General features: G+C 57.4%; 1 protein-coding gene across 1 annotated transcript in view; it reads right to left on the reverse strand.

Annotated features, from left to right (window-relative positions):
* LOC123931126 (c-Maf inducing protein) overlaps window positions 1-17,263 on the reverse strand; it is a 226,109-nt gene extending 208,846 nt beyond the window's left edge. The window contains exon 1 of the mRNA XM_045987920.1: window positions 16,530-17,263. Within this exon, the coding sequence (XP_045843876.1) occupies window positions 16,530-16,829 (300 nt within the window). The 5' untranslated portion in view covers window positions 16,830-17,263. The remainder of the gene's footprint in view (window positions 1-16,529) is intronic.
* Between the last annotated feature and the right edge of the window lie 4,394 nt (window positions 17,264-21,657).

The raw sequence follows: 21,657 nt of genomic DNA on the forward strand, positions 1-21,657 counted from the left end.
GAGGACACCCACCAAAGAAGACAAAGATGCCGGTCAGCCTCCCACCGCCCCCCAAGAGCCGTGCATCCTGAACCTCACAAGGCGACTCGGCTCGCTTCAGCTCAGTTTGCCAGGCAACCTGCATAACACTCAAAAAAAAAAACCACCAGCCCTTCCCAGCATGGCGGATCCACACTTCTGAGTCAAGTTCAAGGCAATCAAACATAAAATCCACCATGGCCTACTTGGGCACAGTCCGGGCCTAATTTTTTATGCTTACTACATTTTAAGCCTTGACCAGCGGGGGGTTGGTGACCACTCTGTCCCCTAGCTTTACAGGTCAGAGAAGTGAGGCAGCCCAAGGTCACTCTGTGTGCCGAGAGGGGCTGAGCACTGAGCCCCACATGTAACACCGGCAGAGGCACCCTGTGCCGACCACAACATGGCTTCGGTGATGCGCTCTGCCTTATCGAAGAGCGAAGCGCTGTTCTAAATCTGAAAACAAACATTTCATGGGCAAGAAGTACCAACCTTGAAACTCCAGACTGGGATAAAAGAAAAAAATATTTCACCAGAACCAAGAAGACTAAACACAGCGCTACGAGCGTAGAGAATGCTGTGTGGACAGACCCACTTCCCCAGCCAAAGGAACAGAGCCCCGAATAAAAATCTTGATCTTTCATACTTAATGGAAGGGTTTTTTTTAATCATTTACTTGTTTATTTCTGTACAAAGTTCCATTTCCTGCTAGCGACGTGTTGCAGACCCCCGAGACTGGTTTATAACCTGGGGGGTCCACGAAGGACTCCCCAAGATTTCCTGTGTTGCAGATGCTAAATCCCACAAGCCTGTTATCTTATCATTTCACCAGCAGGAGGGTCCATGGCTTTCATCAAATTTTCAAAAGGAGTGTGTTGCTCAGAAGAGTCCAAGACCCAGTGTCCCGGCACATTCATTCAGCCGGGAAGATTCTGTCATTTTTGATGGCCTGTAAGTGACAAACAGACCTCCTGACCATCCACTCCAGTGTGAGGATGGAAACGAGACCAAGAATGAAAGAAAAAATACATCACTTCCCCAAGCAAGTCATGCAGAGCACAAACAGGCCAAAATTTAGGTGGACGTGACAGGGAGTCGTTAAAAATTAATAACAACAACACGATTTCATGGGCCTCCGGGCAGGAAAGAGGAAGAAAAGTGACATCACTTGAGACAGGCCTCGTCTTTGTGAGGCCGCTGAGCTCCCCGGATTGGAGCAGTGTCCACACAGCGCATGACCACGGGACAGGCTGGCGGTAGCACCTGACACACACTAGGTCCTCAAGTGGGATCTGCGGGATGCTGAAGGGACACCCCAAGCCACTTACTCCTCACAGCCTTGGGATGTGGGGATTGTAATTTCCAGTTTCACAAACCAGGCTCCAAGAAGTCACATGACTTACTTGAAGTTACAACCAGAAAGAGGCAGAACTGGGATTTGGACCCAGCTCCGTACCCTGCTGTGTGAAACCCAGGTCCTTCCCCCTACACCATGCCTTGTTTAGATGTGAGACTTTTAACCCAAAGTCATCTTTCAACAGAGGCATCGCTACAATCCTGGTGGCTCCCTTGAGGGTCATTTAATGTCCCTGGGTCTCAGGCTCCTAATCGGTACAGTGAGAGACAGACTGCCGGCCAACAGCGATTGATTAGTAGTGGCTGTCTCCAGGCTCACTAGCAAGAATCAATTAGCCAGGATTGATTAGCAATGTCTACCAGGGGAGAGGGACTTAGCAGTGGCAGCACGTGTGTCATATATTTGCCATCCCAGAACTAGGTGGCCTGCAGGTTCTCTCTGCCTGATTCTAATTATAAAAATGTAAAGGGGGTGGGGAATGGAAAAGGAAAAAAACTGATTAACATTTTCCAACACTGCCCCTGGCTGAATTCAGCAAAGCCTAAACGGCCGACCAGCCAGTTGTGCATGCTTTGTGCACACAGCCCTGCCACATGGGAGGAAGTGGAAAGCATCAGATCTGCTGCCTGCACGCCCAGTGAGACACCCCATGCAAGCCAGAAGCAGCCCAAGTGTGGCTTCTGTCAGGTTTGGCCAGGGCTGTACAACGCCTCCTCAGTCCAGAAGCAAACCAACTTCGCACGCTACTCCACTGGGCTTCGTGCCCCGGCCTGACCTCTCACCCAGTCCGAGCCTTGGTCAAACACCTTCCCCTCACTCAGCCTGTTTCCTGACCCTGCAACCCTTCACGGGGTTGTCATAATGATTCAACACAACAGCGCATCGAAGTTAACACAACAACAAGCCTGAAGTAACCGGGCAGGTAAAGGGCCACTGGGAGCATCGGCACTATTCCACGAAGACAACGCTTCTCTCAGAAAGGAGTCTACATCCAGGAGATTAATCTCATGTTCCCTTGTCTAGAGAATCACCCGTTTGGTCCCTGTGAGCTCTAAAAAGGAAGAACTCGGAAAACTACTCCATCCTCTTGAAGCTCCCGGTGTATGAGCTGGGGCCCTGGGAAGAAACAGATGGCAGACAAAAATGGTGTAATTTGGCGAAACGGTAACAAAAGGATGACATACCAAGGTGTGGGCAGAGCACAGGGAAGGCACAAGAGATGGTTTTTCTCCCCAGGGTGACCAACTGTCCCCTTCTGCCTGGGCTGTGGGCTTTCCTGGGACAGTCCCAGGCAAGCCAGGCCAGGCAGCCACCCCATTTCCACCACAGGCCTGAGGAGGGGGCTGGAGCTGTGATGGAGGTTCCCTGCCTTCCCACAGCAACCTTAAATCAAGGACGCGACAGCCTCCATCTCCTCCAGGGTCCCACCGACCAAACCCCCCTCCCCCGGAAGCCGGAGGGCACAGAGGCCCACTGATGAAGGCCACGTGGCCAGCTCACAGGGCACAGAGAAAAGGGAACAGGACGGGCGTGTTATCCTGGGATGGCCAGGGGACGAGGACCCACCTCTCAGATGTCTCCACCAGGAGGTCCATGGGGACCCAGAGTTCCCAGTCCCCATCCAACAGGAAGGACAGGAGCCTTCTCCCCCTCTGGGAGGGGAGCGTCGGGTTAGAGCAACCAGACTCAAGCTCCGTGAGGCCAACACGTACACATTTAATGCTCCTCATTCAAAGGTGGGCTCCAAGGAAGCAGCCCCCTGCCCTGGCTGCACTTATACTGACAGTGTAAATAAGGCCAAGGTGACACAGCGAGCCGCCACAGAAGAGAGAGTTGTCATGAAGGGGGGGGGGGGGGGGGGCGGTGCCGTCAGACGCACACACAGGTGCACCTCCCAGGAGGGCGGCAAACGGTCTCCCACGGCACACTCGCACCAGGCGCCACTCTGCAGGCCCCAAGCATGTGTCAGGGGCAATATCGTTGAGAAAACAAAAGCGACTTTCAATTCTGTTTTTAAATCATATTTTCCAAGATCAAAATCTTATTTCCCAAGCACTGCTGCTGAAAGCTAAAACCACCAATAATACCTCAATCCTCCCAGCTGCGGATCAGGGGCCTGGCAGCCAGGGCTGGGGCCTGGGCGGAGGGTCCACTCCCCATGCTGGTGCCTGAGGTCACAGGAAAAGGGTCGGGAGAAAGCCCTGAGGTTCTCCCGGACAGCTCCAAGGTCACAAGCCAGGGACAGGGTTTCCAAAAGAACCTGAGGTGCTTGTCTGTCCTTTCACAGCCCGTGATGCTCGGGCCCCCGGCTGCCCTCCAGCGCAGCCGCACTCAGCCAAAGGCCGGGACTGATATCAGGTGTCCCTGGATGAAGAGGACACTGCCTTCGAGAAGGGACAGTTGAGCAGGAAGCAGGAATGCAGGCCGGGGGGAAGCACTTGCTACACCCACACTCTTCCAAGCCCCACCCCGGGGATAGCCCCTGGGGACTATCTCCATTACCCTTCGGACAGCCTGGGAGCTTGGCTGTTACCCCACCTGACAGATGCAGAAACAACCAGATCACACACCCCGTGGCCCAACATCAAGGGTCTGAGTCCAACGACACTGGCCAGCGCTCATAGCCCTGCTCGTAGCAAGGGTCCTTGCTCTGGAAGGGCTGACCTGGGGGGCAGGGTCTTTAGCGCCCCCCATTGCCACCACGGGTTTCACAGTGTGGGGGGGGACAGGCTGTGAGCTGCCCCCCAACCCTCAACACAGACTCCTTCAGCGGCTGCCCTGAACACTGACAAGGCCTGCTGGGGCCGGATGGGGACCGACATGCAGCCAGGGCTCAGCTCTCTGGGTCCAGAGGGGGCCCTGCTTACCACTGGGCGTCAGAAGAGCCCCCAGACTGCTGCTCCTTGAAACACTGTCTACCCTACGTCCCTCACTCCTGCGGCGCACCTGCCGGCAGGACCCACGGATACTCCAGAAGCATCCTTCCTGCATCTCTCCTGGCGGGGTGGTTCAGCTCCAAGAGGCAGAGGGACCCAATGCCTGGCCTTGGCGGGGAGGGGAAGGTACTTCAGTCAAGCAGATGAAGGCCTTCTCAGAAGAGCCCCGTAGCGGGGTAGCCTACCACCAGCCCACTCCCCCTCCTCTCCACAACCCCGCCCCCGCCCAAAAACACTTCACTACACACAGGTTGTTTCATTTTCCTCACACCAAAACTTTCTAAAGCTAATTCTTCTTTCTTTTATTGGCGCGATGCAATTCTCCTTTCAACAGGGCCTTCTCTGAAGTCCTGAGTCATCAAGGCAGCACAGCAGGGGGGGCGATCCAGGGATCACAGGTGTGGGGAGCCCGGCCGAGACTCTGGCCAGCGGGATTTCCTTCCAGGGGCCTCGCCGGAGAGCCCCGCCACTAGGCCCCGTGCCAGGCCAGACACGGGCATCTGGACTCGGCCCGGCAGCCCCCACAAAGCTCTTGCTTACCCTCCGCACCCCAGGTAACCGGGGCAGGAGCACAAGCCACAGCCAGGGCCCACTCAGGGCAGGCGGGACAGTAAATGAGCTACCCAGGGTCTCAACGGGAACGGGGCCCCCAGGGGCCATGTCTCCAGGCATTCGGGGCCATCACAACAACGGGGAGTCTCTAGTGGGCTGAGGCCAGAGATGCTCTACATCCTCAATGCCAAGGATGGCCCCCCCCACAAAGAATGTTTTGGGTCCCGGTATCAATGGGGGACAAAGCTGAAACACTCTGAGATAACGGACTAGTGGCTTCATGTTTAGGAATCAGACCTAATCCCTGCTTGCTGTGTGAAGGACCCCATGGGTGTCCTACGTCCTCATCGCGGAAAAGCACAGAGCGCTACACCCCCAAAGGTTCATATGCATGGCTTTGGCTGGGATTGTGGGAGAAATTTCGGCTTCTTTACTTGATAAGCTCATGGTCCCCGTGTGATGATCTTTGTTGCTTCCATCAAGTGCAGAAGTGAACAGCCAGCAGGGAGGGCTGACAGGCGCAGAGGCAACTGGCATTGAGCTCGGGAAGGGGTGCACCGCACCCTGAGGGAAAGGGAACCCCCACGGCAACTGGGGGGTCAGGGAGGTCTCCAGGGGCTGGTGGTGCCAGAGCTCCGGGGCTCTGGCAGTCGGGCTGGAGGGGGGCATGGCGGGGCGTGCGCTCCCCGTGGACCCGGGACTTCAGGTTCGCCGTAGGCAGGCCATCACAGCCGGCTCCCATGGGCAGCTCCTCCAGGCCAGGCCGTCTCAGGCAAGGAAAGCAAGGCTCCACGGGGCTGAGTCCACTCTCCCGAGCTTGACACAGGGCAGGTGAGAAGCCAACGTCGGCCACGGCTCTCCCCAAGACAGGCCTGCGGGTGGCTGCACGCCCCAGGCCGAAACACTCCTCTCCATCCACACGCTCCTCCACCCCCCTTCTGTAAGACCCTCCTCCCGGTGTGGGGCTCAGCCTGGCCGCTGGGGATCTTACGGACCCTCAGCTCTTCAGCACTGCCCACAGGACACGTGCGGTTACACTGTGGCACCAGATGGCCTGGGTTCAAATCCCAGCTCCAGCCATTATTAGCTGGTTAAGCAGTGAGCTCATCTCTCTGGGCCTCACTCTGCTCATCTGTCAAATGGGAGAATTAGCAGCAGCACCTCACAGGGGCTCCCACGCACAGAAGCACTGGGCAAGTCCTGGCTGTCGCCATCACGGGCTTGCTGCTGGTGAGTTCCCACTGCCCAGCAAGGAGGCATCGTGGCACGTGGGGAAGGTCTTTGGCTGTGGATGCAGGTCACCGGGTTCCAGATGTATAACCTGAAACTCGCAGGGCATCAGTTTCTATCTGTAAACTGGAACCCCAGGGGCTGGTGTGAGCATCAATGCACAGACACATCCAAGGAACTCGGCGTGTGGGAGGAAACGACTGGTACTATCCCGATCCACCAGACACCACGGGCTGACTCTGCTGGGATCCCCAAGCCTGGCAGCCCGAAGAACACTGGTGCAGTCCAAGCGCTTTCGTTTTCCCCGCTCCCAAGGCAAGCCTCGGTCACAGGGCCGTGACACATGAACCAACCAGAGCAATAGACGGATCTCAGCCAAGTCACTGTTCCCCTTTCCAGCAGGGCAGCCCAGCCCCACAGCTCACCCACCGGCCAGAGACCCCACTGCAGACCCGAAGCAAACTGCCACTCCTACCCTGGGCCTCAGCCTGATGGTGATACCTTCCCAAGAGCACCAGGGCCAGGCTGAGCCTTCTCACCAGGCCTCCAGGAAGGAAGGTACCAGAAGGGGAGCCTTGAAAGCTAGAGCTGACAAGGGAAATTTCAGGTCCAGGGCTTAGAAAGCACCAGGGGCCTCTAATGGAAGCCCGTGAGGCGCTCCAGGCTGGCCGGCTGAGTCCAGCAGCCTCACGGCCAAGGCAACACACCAGGGACCCTCGGGCCTGTTCCCGCCCCTGCGGTTGGCCACGCACACCACGTGCCACACAGGTCCAAGGCACGCACCGTCCATTTGCATGGGCAGCCCTGGAGGGGAGAGCAGCGTAGGTTTGAGGGGCCTGTCCTGCGGGGGGCCAGACACACAGGGTCCCAGGGATGGAGAGCGGAGGTCTGAGCACATCTCTCCCCAGTCCCCTTCCAATAAGGAGGGACCCGCCAAACTACACACTCGCAGCAACCTCCCCCTTCACTCACTCAGCCAGCCAGCCAGCCAAAGATGTCTGCTGCGAGGCCGGGCCTCAGTGTCCCCATCTGTAAACTGGGCGGAGAAACAATAAGTCGTTGGGCGGTCGTGGGGATCACCGACGGAACCACCCGGCACAGCACCTGGCAGAAGGAGCACTCACAAGGGGTTGTCGCCATGGTCACTATCGTGACAGATGCCTGGCCCTGGTGACTGAGATCCCTGCACTCCTGAAGCCTCTACTTCGGGGGGATCCCAGGCTCCCAGCTGGTGTCCCGTCTCTGCACTGTGACCAGGGCCCTCTTGGCTGGACCATGCCCTGGTGAATCCGGCACCCACCTCACCCCCACTAGGGGGCCCACTCTGGCAAGGGATCCCGCCTCCACCTTCACACACGCACTCTGCAGGCACAGCGCCGGGAGCACTCCCTGGTGAACGCAGCTCCCGGGAAACTCCCTCTGCACACACAGTATCCAGTACTCGACTCGCAAACTTAGTGCCTGGTACGCACTCTACAAATACTTGGCATTCACTTCCCAACACCAGTTCCCTGAACTCACTTGACAAATTCACAAAGGAATGTCTGCCAAACACCAGCAGACACGAAACTGATAAGCCCACTGATTCTCCGCTAAGATGTTTCTGCAAGAGGCTGAAATAATTCTATGATATCCGTCGGATGTGCTCGTATCCATGGACACGCGCACCCACGCATGGGGGCAGGCCTGCCCCTGCCTCTCTGCTTACCCTCTTCACACACACAGTAGGTAGACAACCCATGTCCCTGTGGTCACGAACGCGTCGCTCCGTTCCCTGCAATACATTTTCTTAGCCTACTTTATTCTCCACCAGAGAGAAGACTGTGAACCCCCTGACCTGCCACTGAGCTCAAACCCAGGAGCTGGAAGGGCTCATGGTGTTTGAATTTCCCTTCCAGAGCACGTCCTCGAAGACATCCAGACCTCTGCGGTGTCCCAGAAATGCTGGTGGGACTCCTCACCATTCCACGGCCTCCCTTCCCCAAGGCCCTGTGCTCAGGAGTTGTCATATCACAGAGACGTGACCAAGAGAGCGGCTGGACCTACCCACGGCTCAGCCCAGTGCTCTCTCCCTCTCCCACCTCCCACTCAGTGAGGCCCAGGAGGGAGGAGGGGGCAGCCAGTGACACAACAGGCAGGAGCCCGGGCCCATATGATCCAGCTCCAGCGGGGCGGAATCCGCCACTGGACTGAGCAGAGCACGAAGTAAGCCATGTTGTGTGAAGTCACGCAGATCTGGGGGCTAGCCGGCACGGCTGTTAGCCCACCCCCACTGATGCCCAGCCCTGCCCACACGGATGGATCCGTGCCCCCCCCCCCCAGCCTCACACGAGCGTCTGCTGGCGATCACATGCACCTGGTCGGACAGTGAGCCAAATGGGGGTGGAAGGGCAGGGAGGCCAGGCCTGGGTTTCTCCAGATTGTGCACTCCCCTCTGCAGCTTTTCCAGGCCTATAAGGGCTTGGGACTGGCTCAGGACACCCAGGAAAGGACTACTAGTTCCAGTGTTATCTTCCCTCTCCTGATGACCCCACCTGAGCCGGAGCCAACCAGCCGAGCCCCAGGAAAACATCCACCACCCCCCACCTGAGTCCCATATAGCTACCCACCAGGGACTGGAGAATCCAGCTCTTCTGCTTCCCTCTAAAGTGAGTTTACTTAGCCTAATCTGCTTATATCCCTTTCTCGATCATATCATTTCTGATAACAGCTTGGAAGCAGGAGAGCCAATGAAAAAGAAGGCAGAAGGCAGTGGAAGGTTCTAGAAGGCACTGGAAGGTGCTGGGAGGTAGGAGTCCTGGGTGTGAATCCCAGTCCTGCTGCTGAGTCATTTGTAAGGGTCTCTGAGCAACATACCTCCCCTCACCACTTCCCCTCCCCACCCCAGCAAAACGCCAGAGGCGAATTCAACAATTAGTGTTCTAGGTCCTAGGACCCTTATAACTCAGGATGGACAAAGGCAGCTGGTTTTTAAGTTTCGATGGGCTTTGTAATTTAAGAGTCTCTTACAGCACTGCTCCAAAAGCGATTCACTTCTATTGAGAGGAAGCCCGGCTAAATAATACACACACACACACACACACACACACACACACACACACACACACCCCAGAAGCACTGGAATAAAAAAGCTCAATGGGGCCGGGAGCTCCCTGTATGCCCAACGACTTGCACATTCTGGGTGTTCATAAATATTTTTCAATAGATGATAACAGTTCCTAGAAGGCAGGGGTAATAACAATTGTACAGCAATTACTAAATGTCAGTCCAGCCACTTTACCAGGTGATTTCTAAGTACCCACCTCAGGGCCTTTGCACTTGCCACTCTCTCTGCCGGGAATGCTCTCACCCTCTTCCCTGACTGCCACGTGCAAAGCAGCAAGGTCACCAGTCCCCAAGCTCCGGCCGTCCCACCTACCTGCCTGCTTTGTTTTCCTTGGGACCCCTGTCACAGCCAGGCAGATTTTACATCTCCCTGCTTAGTGGTTTATTATCTTCACTCACCCCACCAACAGGCAGGCTGTGGGGGCAGGGTGCTGTATTCTTCGAAGGGCCTAGAGCGGTGATATTTATCTGTTGAATAAATGCATGAATGAACTGCCATGCCTTACCTCACTTAACCTCACGGACATCAGTGCCAGAAGGAAATCCCCAGAGTCCGAGTTTTACAGGTAAATACAGACTGCTAGGTGGCGTGCCCAAGGTCACCCAGCAGTTGGAAGTTGCAGGGCAGGGATTCAGGCTCCCTGGTCTGACCACTCCACTGGGTCTGGCTGTTCTCCTCCGGTCACCTCACCACACAGCCCAACACGGAGGCACGTGCGCGTGGCAGGTGTAAAGAAAGGGCTACTGAACACGGGTACCAATTCCTGCACCAGAAACCTTTCCTCTGAGATCTCCTCTGCCTCGGGACACAGGGACAGCACACACACGCACGCGCGAGTGCACACACGCGGCTCATCACCCTTTGGTTATGGCTCTGCTGATGTCAGCAAAGCTTCCTTTCCAGTGAGCACTGCCTCCCTCGGCGCCCCGCTGAACTCACTGGGTGCTTTGTCATCAGAGCCAGGAGTGGGGAAGAGACATTCTCACTTCCTCCCTTTCTCTACCCGGGGGCTGGGCGGCCTGGCTCCCATCCTGGGGAAGCAGGAAGTCTGGGGACAAAAACCAGGCTCTCAGGTGGAGCAGGAAACAGCCAGCCCCGGCCCGCACAGACTCCTGTCCTCAGGGCACAGGTCAGAGTGACTGCTCAGAGCCCCCGGCTCACCTGTGCTGAGCTCCTGGGAGGGCCAGGTGGGCGGACTCCCCAAGGGGGCTCCACGGCTGGTGACATGAAGCCGGATGGAAGCATGACTGAGGGTGGCCATGACCCCAGGCAACACTGCCCATCCCCCTCTGGGGGAAGGTCAGCTCTTCCTTGCAAAGCATTCTGGGACTAAGTATTTGAGCACCCCCCAAAGAAGCAAAAAACATTCAAATTATCCAACCAGGAACAACTCCACTGAAGAAAAATGGAAAGTGTCTTGTTTCAAACAGCAAAAGAGCGGGTCTAACCTAAATGTCCCGCAACAGGAGACGGTCCAGCAGCATCACATTGCCACCAGAGAGCACCGGGACAAAGAGGAAGGCGGCCGTGTGCACACAGGTCTGGAATCATCTCCAAAATACGCTGTCCGGTGACCAATCATGCCCAGAACGGCATGTAAATGGCCGGAACGGGCGGCAAGGATACAGAAGAAATGGGTAACAGGACTGCCTATAAGCAGGAGAACCAGGGGCCACGGGGGCACGAAAGTGGTATTTTTCCTGGTATGTCTTGTTGTACCATCTGAATTTTTTTTGATGTGGGTATTATTGTTGCAATTAAAAAAAAAAAAAAAAGAGCTCCGTGGGGTGTTTAAAGAAACTAGACTGTGCTCCCGAGGAGTCTGTCTTAACCTGCTTTCAACAGTCTCATGGCCTTCAGACACACCAGATCTGCTCACTACCCCTAACTTTCCCAAATGCACGCTCATCGCAGGAGACTTTGCTCTGGAGACTGCCCACTTTCAAACAGTAACAGTCCTTTCTACTTGCGCAGAATTTCAAGAAGCTCTCTCGGGGCAATTAAGAAAATGCACATTGGGATGCTGGCCCCTGCTCGTAGTCCTACCCACCTGGCAGGACTTGGAACTATCTCCAAACCTCACAGCAACCCTGTAAATGAAGTAGGGTCATACCACCCTCCAGATGGAAAAAAAAAAAAAAAGGAAGGCCCACCACGGGAAAGCCATGTCTTAAGAGTCGCACAACCAGGGAAATCATAACCTTAGAATTCAGACCCAGTACCATGTGATAGCAAAGCCCAGGCCAGCTCTGCCCCATGGTGGGGACGCCCTAAACCGTATCACATTCCCTCACTTAATCTCACTTAATCCTTTAATCGAAGGCATAATTCAACCACCTCAAATGTCTATTCCACCAAAACACCAAGAGGGTGCCCTCCACGTGGGTCCCGCCGGGCTGGCCCGGAGAAGAGGGAGGCCACTCTGATTACCCAAGGCTGGCAGTGAGGAACCCTGAGACAGCTTCTGTTCTCAGGACAACACGGCTGCCAGGACACCCCTAAGCCTCACCAGACACAGTACCCCAGAAATGCCCGCTCTTGGTGTCAGGCGAATCGGCGGGTGCAGGAGCGAGAGGCGCCAAGCAGAAGCCACTTGTGGGCCATGGAGCCCAAGGCAGAACCACATGCCTGTCTCCATCGCCAGCCTGGCAGCAAAGCCCAGACACATGCCACGTGCCACCACCTGGACTGACGCGATGTTGCCTGCAGTCAGAAAGGGCACCTCCGGGGCACCTGAGTGGCTCAGTGGGTTAAAGCCTCTGCCTTCGGCTCAGGTCATGATCCCAGGGTCCTGGGATCGAGCCCCACGTTGGGCTCTCTGCTCCGCGGGGAGCCTGCTTCCTCCTCTCTCTCTGCCTAGTTGTGATTTCTCTCTGCCAAATAAATAAAATATTAAAAAAAAAAAATTTAAAAAAAAAAAAAAGAAAGAAAAGTCACCTCCGACTGTACTAGGCAAATGGCAGCATCAAACTTAGACCCTCCTTAAAGTTCATTTATTTATCACAACCTGGGAGGGGAAGCACACGTTTGCTGTTTATGGAGAATTTAGATTCTTTTCTCCTCTTCTGTCTCTGGCCCCCGCCCCACCCCCCCTCCAATCAGACATGTTACCCTGGAAACAAACTTGATAGACCCAAAATCTTAATGACAAATGGTACTGAAGGAAAAAAAAAAAATTATTTGTGTTTACCCGCTGCTGCAGAAAACATCCAATAAACCAAAGGCGGGAAGGATGGACAGACAGGGGCTGGGTAAGTGACAAAGTGGAAAAAAACCAACACGCACACACACGCATGCAGACACATCCCTGTGGGGCCCGTGACTACCCCGGAGGACACAGGCTTTCGTTCTCAGGCGGAAACCACACTGTGGGGCTGAGCTCCCCGCTCGGCACTGGACACCCAGCAGGTGCTGAGTTAACAAAATCCAAGTTCAGAAGATTGCTGCCCCCACACACCGCCCAAGAGAACTCCTAATTAAAGAGACCGACACGAGGATTAAGGGGACTTCTCTTTTCTTTACCATGATAAAAAGCCCAGAAGAAACATTGCCATGGGAGGAGCAGAGCGGAGAAAATCTAAAAGCAAGTCACTGAAGAATTCAGGCTTGAAAATGAAGAAGGCCGCGGCCACCTGTGCTCTCACCCCTGTGCTGTTTGGTCAAGGAATCGGATCGGACCCACCACTCTGAGACGCCATGTGCTGCACGTAATAAAATAGGTGAAAGAAAAGGTAGGCAGCTTATTTGTGCTTCTTCGGCGCAGAGAAACAAAGCACACAGACAAAAGCCCTCTTCCAGCGGACAAACATGTCTAGCAGGTGATCAAATTCAACCCACACATGAGAACAGCAAAATGGATTCTGGTCGTGTGGACCCGGCTGCTTCTGCAGAACTCCTGGCCCTTGGCTCCAACCCACACGACAGTCGGCAGCCACGAAAAGCCCGAGGGGGCCAGGGGAACGAGAAGTCTGGATGCAAAAGGGGAATGAGGCACCACGTCTAGGCCACAGTCTGGGCAGGACTGCAGGTGTGGTCCTGCGAACGCCCGGGGACGGGGCGGACTCGTCCCAATCACCCCTCACACGTCGGCCAGGTCACTGTCGCCTTTGTGTTTCCTTCTTTGTTTATGAGCACTGGGGATCCAAAGTCTCCAGCACAGAGTGCATTGGGCCCAGCGCTGCCACAGGCCACGTCCGGCACACTGCTGGCTCTGCGAGGATTTAATCAGTAACTGGCCCAGGAGACTGGCACCGGGGCAAGCTCCAACCCGACCCCACAGAAGGCAAAGTTTATGGTCAGGCCAGGAGGCGAGGCCTCCAGCCCCCAGGGCCCCAGGCTGAGCCCATCTCCCCAGCGGGGAATCAACTGAGGTCCACCTGCGGGGTGGACCCAGCTGGAGCAGCCTACTGGGGGGGGTGCTGGGAGCCCCCATATGCTGCCAACCTAGCCCGCTGCAGCTGTGGTCCTGGAAGCCTTTATCTCTGACAACAATCCAGTTAATTGGATCAGTGTAGACAGACTCCAAAGATGGTTTGGGCAAGAGCGTATTTGGTTTGTTTATCGGTTTGAATCCAGATCAATCACTCTGAGTCTTGTTCCTGAAGCCCACGCAATTAACCAGATAATTACCAGACGGTTCTGAGTTGGGCTGTGCCGACGACTTGATTACAGGGATGACGGACATTTCGTGAAAGGATCTGACCTGCTCCGGAAACATACCTGATCTATCAGCAGCTTGAGGCTGGGCTGGGGGACTCTGCAAAGACACGGGGCTGCACAAGGCTTATGCAGTAGTGAACTACACTGAAATTCACCTTTGTTTCATTTGGGGCTAATATTTCTCAATAGCGTGCTTGGGCCACACTATAAAATGCAGACAGATTACATAACGCCCAGGCCTCAGGGAAACCCCTCAGGGGTTCCTTTGCTTCCCCAGGGCCTGGACACCAACCAGGTGTCTCAAGATGAGACAAGGTCCCTGGTACAGTTCCAGTCCCACCTCTGCCCTGGAGGCCACTGCCACAGCCAGGAGCGTCCTCAGCAGCCCCCTCCACACTCACAGGCCCTGGCACAGAGAGCCCCACACCCCACTGGAGCCCACCAGGGCAAAATTCAAGGCCACCCCCTGCCCACAGGGCCCAGTGGCCACAGGCGGAGGAAGGGGGATTGGCCAGTCCATCGGACACTTGCTCATAGTTCCTACTTCCACATTTCTGACCCCGCCGCAGCAGGGTTCTACTGAGACAAATCTTGTTCTACGGACCACCTTCACCCCCGGTCCTGAAAATCACAGCTCCTCACCAGAGAGGGCCAAGCTACGAAGGTGCCACCCATCTCGGCTGTCAAAGGTGGTGCCGGGGCCTCTGGCTGCTGGAGAAACCGGTGCCCAGCCTCAGTCTTTGCTTCTTTCCTCTCCTAGATACCTCTTGAGCAATCAGTCGCTGGGGGGAAGGGGGCCTGGAGCCTCCAAAGCTGGCTTCCCCCCCAGACCACGGCCAGCTGCCCCAGAGCACGCACTCCCAGCTTCTCCCACGGAGGGTCACTGTGCCTCTCCACCACTTCCTCTCCCCTCCCAACTCCTCTTCATTTTGAGGGGTGAGAGGAAAACAGAAACACTCCCCGGAAGCAGGGGGAAATTCGGAAGCCAGGTTGGGGGGCTCCTGATCCCAGGCAGGGAACTATTAAGGGCACTGGTTCCTGCCTGAACCTGAGACTCTGCGTGCTGGTGAATTCTCTGAGGTTCTCTCTCCACGGAATGAAAAGCCAAATAAATGCCCAGGCCTGTGGCTTTGGACGGGTTTAAGAACATGCATGAGCCTGAACCCGGGACCGGACTGCCTCACGGCAACCAGCGATCCTCCCTGAGGAAGAAGTCTTTGCAGATACTGCACCAACCTGCCCACAGGAAAGAAAAAAAAAAAAAAAAATAGGTGTTCTAAGCACGTCAGACCCGAAATTCAGAATAAGAGTCCTCGTGTGTGTTTCAGTGGTCTGGGGAGGGAGGAGCGGTTTCGAGGAGTAGGGCTGCTTCTGCTAACTTTTCCCCCCCTCCCCATTCCTTGGAGCATGTGTCACGGCCTGTGACACACTGCCAAGGGAACATGGATGCCGGGGAAATGTCTACACACGCTACATGTTTGTGACATGCCATGGAAGTGACACCCTGTTTCCTGGCTGGGTTTTCTTGGCACAGGTGTGGGCAGGCACTGGATTCTGCCACCTCCACCGTCCCCCCCACCCCGCCCCAACAACCGTGCTTAGTAAACAGGATCACGATCACGGCCACCCCAGGGGGAGTGTGCATTCTGGGGAAGACCTGCCACCTCTCCACAGAGAGGACGGGATCCCCTCAGCAAGGCTCAGGCCCAAGCAAAGCTGGTGCTTTAAACTGTCCTTGTTTCAAAACACAAAGCATCCTGCTCAGCCTCCAGCCAGCCACCCCCACCCCGGACGACCCTGCCACAGCTGTATTTCCCCACCTTGCAGGTCTGATTTCAGGAACACATCATTGACTTCTCCTCTCCCTCTCATCCAGCTGACCCAGTCCCAGCCATACATTTGAAACAATAACAGTAACAAAATAAAACCAGCCGCAGAACACACGTATACACACTTCACAGACAATGCAAGACCAGGGCCCCAAAGCCAGCTCCCACTCCAGAACCCGACCACCCCTCCGTGGGGAGGAAACAGTCCGGGACCCCTGGCCCCTCCCCCTCCTCTTCCAACATCCCAGCGTGCGAATGAGATTTTTCAGAAAGGGAAGCACCCAGTTTTGCCTACCAGCCTGAGCAGGAAAAAGACAGTGAAGCACAGAAAAGAACTGGCTTCTGGAAATTCTTTGGGTTTTGGGGTTTCGAGGTTGTTAGATTTTCTTTCTTTATGGGGGGGGGGCTCGTTTCGTTTTCCGCTCCAGCGCAGATCCAGATGGGCCGCGGGCTTTCAGAAAGGGAACCCCCCACCACCCTCGGGGCCCAGCCTGGGTCTGCCCCACGGTCCCATCCGTAAAAACACGAGCTAGCGCGGGGTCCGGGAGGTCCGCGGATGCCCAGGCTGGGGTGGGCCGGATCCGATGCAGAATTCCGAGGGTCTCCCCGAGCCCGCCCGCTGGGCAGAAGCCAGCCCCGAGCGCAGGCCAGGAGGGGGGCGCCGGGGTCCCCCCGCCAGCCCCCGCCCCGGCTCCCGGGCCGACCCGGCACCCCCGGCGCCCCGCAGGCCCCGGGCTCCAGGTGCAGCGGCGGGCAGGGGGCGGCGGCGAGAGGGGGCGCCTCCCGGCCCCGAGGCGAGGCGCGGGGGTGCCGGCGCGCCGCCGCCGCGCAGAGCGACTCACCGTGGCGGACGCCAGGCTGTTGTCGGCCAGCGTTAGGTGGTGCGGCTCCCAGCGCCTCAGGAATTTCGAGGTGAGGATCTTGCTGAGAAAGGTCCGCGGGTGCCGGATGACACAGACCTGGATGTCGCCCTCCTGCAGCAGTTTGTACCTCATCCCGTTGCACAGCAGAAGGGCCCGGCGGCAGGGCACGGCGCCCATCTTCGTGCCCTCGGGGGCCGGCACGTCGCCCCCCAGCAGCGGCTTGGTCTCCTCGATCTGCCGGGGGTCGCCGCCGCCGCCCGAGCTGCTGGTCAGATCCATGGCCGGCCGGGCCGGGGCGGGGGCCGGGGGCGGGGAAAGGGGGCTGTCCCGGGCTGCCGGGGCGGCGGGGCCCCCGAGCGGCGGCCCGCACCCCCCCCACCGCCCAGGAAGGTGGGGGGGCGTGGGGCTGGGGGGGCGCCCGGCAGGGGAGGGGCCGGCGGGCGGGCGGGCGGCCGGCGCTCGGCGCTTCCTCGCGGCTGCGCTTCCTCCTAGCTCGTCGGCTGCATGCTCGCGGCGGCCGGAGCGGCGGGCGGCGGGCGCGGACGCGGGGCAGCGGCGGGGGCCGGGGCCGCGCGGGCGGGCGGGCGTGTCTCGGCCCCGCCGCCCGCTCGTGTGTACAGTACGTGTGTCTGGGCGGCCGTCCGCGGGCGAGTGTGCGGCGGGGGCCGCGGGGGCCGGCTCAGTTGAGAGATTGCAGAAGCCGCTCGGCGCCCGCGCGATTGGTCCCCGCGGGGTCATGTGCCCGCCCCTCTGACGTCAATGGCGGCAACGGCGGCGGCCGCCGCGGCTTCGGCCCCTCGCAGGCGGAGTCGGCCGCCGGGCGGGGACGCGAGGGGCAGAGGCGCGGCCCGACCGGAGGGGGCGGCCCCTGGGGAGGGGGCCGCGGCGGGCGAGCCCCGGCAGGCCCCGGGCCGGCCCCGCCCGGAACGTAGGGGTGGGCGGGGGCCGCGGGGGCGGGGCGCGTGACGTCACGCCGAGCCGCGCCCCCGCCGGTGCCCAGGCCGGTGCCCAGGGGGGTACCCCGGCCGGTGCGGAGCGCTGCGGCCCGCCGGCCCCCGTCCAGCCGCCCCCCTCCACCCGCCCCAGCCGGCCGGGATCGGAACGGTCAGCGCCCCGGGACGTGCAGACGCGGGCGGCCGACGTGCACCCAAGGTGCAAACCCAGGGTCCGGGGTTGGGGAGGGGGGTGGCCGGGCGGGGCTGGAGGGGCGGGGTGGGGGCTGGAGCACTTCACCTCTGACACCCCCTCCACAGCTCAGGCTGCCCACCCGGCTGGCTAGGTGGGGCCATAGGACAGGGATGGTTCCTCGAATTAAAAATGTCCTCTCAGCGATCCGGGTGATGAGCTCACACTGCCCTGTCTCAGCCTGCCGGACTCTGGGAGCCCCCTGGCCTTTCCCAGATGTCTGGGGCCTCGGCCCTTGTGGTCCTCAAGCGTCCCGGGGGAAGGGACAGACTGCCCAGGCCCCCTCCTGGTGCCCCTGGAGTCTGACCCCTCTAGGAACCTAGACAACAAAGTCCCTCCCCGAAGTTCCTGGGCCCCTCCCCTTGTGCCAGCTGCGTTGCCTCTCCCCTCAGACCAGCTCATTCATCCCTGCATGGGCAGGCCCAGCACAGACTGGGAGAGGATCATACTGGAAACACCCTTGTGTAATGAGCCACAGTGTCACCTCGGACCTCCAGCTCTGAAACAAAAACGTCTTCTTTCTGCCCTCAGGAGCGGCACCTACAGCCGCCCAGCCAACGCTCATTACTTCCACTGGGTCTCCTCACAGCCGCATGCTTCTGCCCTTAATACCATTTAAACCCCCAGATTTCCACCTTTTTGGTTAAGGGAGGGTGCCTCTGTAGTGATGACATGAGTGTGAGAGTGTGTGTTGAACTGCATGGTGAATGCTGGCAGCTTGCCGGCAGCGTCCCTGGGGTGGGGATTATCCCCTCCCCACTCTCTCCCAAGAACAGGCAAGATGGAGGGGCTCCTGGGAGGATCCTATCCCCAAGCCTGGCCAGGGCCAGGAGTGGGGGGTGGGAGGGACGCACAGGGCCCAGCGTGTGCCCCGTGTCAGGAGATGGGCAGAGCTGTTCCCTCCTCCTGGGCCCCGGGGGAGGCGGTTAAGTGAGAAAATGGGGAATTGGTCAACTCTCCACAATTTGCTGGCAAATTCTTTTCTTGGAATTCCGAAGCTTACAGCCCTGAGACAACCATCAAGCAAGAAAGGGTCAAGCCCAAGCCCCCATCTCATGAAATAGATGTGGATTCAGAGCATAGTTGTGACCAAAACCCGCAGGCCGTCAAGGGGTGGAGTTAGGCCAGTTGTTCCAACCCATTATGGAGCTCTTCCTGTCTGCTAAGTGCTGTGCGTGCGTACGCCTGTTCCTTCTCGCCTGTTTCTTCTCACGGCAACCATCATATACGTGCCATCACCATTCCCTCCGGCAGACAAGGGTACTGAGAGGCTGAGTAACTTGCCAGGCTCACTGGGCTCATCAGGCTCAGAGTCTAGGACCCTAAGGCAATGTAAAGGCAATGACCACGCTGTGCTTGGGCTATAGAACGGCGAGAGGACCCCTAATCTATACTGTGGCCCTCGGGTACGTGTCCTGACTCCAGGAGGTCATCAGGCATCAGGTGAAGGGCAGAGGTGCTCCTGCAAGGGGAATGGCACATGCAAAGGTAAAGACATGGGAGATATTCAGCCTGTCCAGGAAGCTGCATGCATTTGCCAAGGCTTACAAAGTGCCCCGGGGTTACAGGGCAGAGGCCTAAGAGGTGAGAAGGGGCTGAGCAGGTAGTGCCCTGAAATGCAGGTCCAGGGACCAGACCCCCCTGTGAGAGCCGTGGAAGGCCGCCGCACGGACCACGTGTGGGAGTGGTCACATAAGGTCACTGGTCACAGCATGACATGGACAAGGTTTGCAGAGGGGCAGCCTGGAGACAGGGAAGTCAGTGGGAAGGCTGTGGAGAGGACCCAGGAGGGAGAGGATGGGAGCCGGCATGGAGTCATGGAGGACAGCCAGAGAAGCTGCTGTCCACCACAGGGACATCTGTGGACCCTCCTCTCCCCGTTTCAAGAGGCAAATTCGAGCAGAGTGAGATTTACGAGGGTGCAGAGAATCCCTGATGTCTTCCGAGGCCCTTCCGCACATCCTCAGCGCTGCTTGGTACTGTGGATGACTGGTGAACGTTACATAGGGAAGCTAGGATTAAAAATGAGCAGCATTCAAAGTGCCGGGTACTATGTGGGGCTTTCATGTTCGTTCTTCTTCCTTCCTCCCAAGGAGCCTAGAAGGCAAGAATCACTATCATCCCCATCTTAACGTGAGGAAGTGAAGACTCAGAGATGGTCAGACAACTGTGGGAACCCAGCCGAGATGCGAACCCGTAATTCCGTTTGACCTGAAATTCCACGTTGTCCTCACTCCATCTTTGCAATTTTTTTCCTGCACAGGTGCTCAGGGGGAAAGTGTTGACATCAACTGAGGTCATCTTTAAATACCATTTCTTGGTTTTCGTTTGAAGTCAGTGACACGGAACCCCCACGATGCTCCAAGAAGAGACCCATGAAGGCAGAATCCAGCGGTTCCTGGCCGACGGAAGAGCTAGCTCGGTGCCCGCACACAGTCAGACCTCAACAAACGGGCAGTGACTGACCAGTTGATAGTCACACTCACCTAGTCCCTGGGGCGTGGGCATGTGCAGGCAACAGGACTGGACCCATGCACTGGGCAGTGCCGGTACTCTGTGGGTGGTATGCAGAGCCCCTTGCCTCCCACTGTCCCAAGTTCCTGACCTAAAAACCAAGGAGTCTAGAGGCCAGATTCCATCCGAAGCCCCCTCCCCACAAGCCCCCAACCTCCGTAGGAGATGCAAGCTGGTCGATGAGTTTCCACGGATAGATCACAAGTTGTCCTTGATGTCACCGGATCCAGACCCTGCAAAGGACAAGGCAGGCCCCTCCTGGGCCACACGGGTGGAGAGCCCACTCACTGTGGCACAGCACAGCGCTAGGAGCACGTCTCCGCTCCCAGGTGTCTGAAGTCTCCCCCTGCGCTCAGAGGGCAAGGACAGAGCCGCTGCCCTCAAAGGAATGCCATGAAGTGGCAAAGTCCCTGCCGGGGGGAGGAGAACAGGGGACTGATGGCCGGCCCCGGGAGAAGTCCCCCACACCACCCTCTTCCAGCATTCCTGCCCCTTCTAGGGGACATGCCTGGGCCTGGCTGGTGGTCTCCTTGGCATGCTCCCCAGTGGAGATCCCCACCAGCCTCTGCCCAGCCCCCATCTTGCCCCAGTCCAGCACGAAATGGTGCACGAACCCAACACCCTCTACCCTCCAAGAGGGCAGGGTTCATTCCAGTTTTGCCCATCCCTGTGCCCAGTGGTTTACTGGCAAATGTGTAACTGTCCGCTGACTGAAAGAGCACTTGGCTTCTCCGGTGGAAATACTCCCCCCATGGCAGTTTTCAGGCTCCCGAAGCGCATCACTGAACAGAAGTTGGGGAAAGATGCAGTCCATTGTAGGGTCTGTCTGCCTGCAGACACCGCGTGCCAGGGGTCACGCCAGCAAACAGTGGCTGAGCGGCCAGACTCCCCTTGTGGCTGGCAAAGCATAAAATACCATCTGACCCTTTTACACATTTGGAGACCCCTGCGATAGACATCAGCTTCAGAACAGAGATACTAATAGAAATAGAATAATTAGGAAGTGATGAGTTCTGGTACCTTTTTAAAATATAATTGTACAGTGGCTAACTGAACATAATATATATATATATACATATATATATAGACACACACACACATAATTGTAGCTTTTTATCATTTAAGCTTGTTTAGTGGCTGTTTGAAAACCAACTGGGAAAATTTCTGAAAAACCAACAAGCAGCTCTCCCGAGCCCGTGTAGGGTCAGCGCCAGTAAGCCGGTGTCTCGGACGTGGCCCGGAGGAGAAACACAGCACTTACGCATTGAATGGCTGGAAATCAATGCCAATATTCAAGCTACCAGGCCACACTGCCCTGCTTCCTTCCTTCCTTCTTTTGATCCCATTAAACACCTATAGCTATTCGTGCCTCGGGAGGGCCAAGGACTTTGCCAGGTTCCATTAGTTC

This window comes from Meles meles, chromosome 19 (genome assembly GCF_922984935.1).
Source record: "Meles meles chromosome 19, mMelMel3.1 paternal haplotype, whole genome shotgun sequence".
In the NCBI taxonomy this organism is placed as follows: Eukaryota; Metazoa; Chordata; class Mammalia; order Carnivora; family Mustelidae; genus Meles; species Meles meles.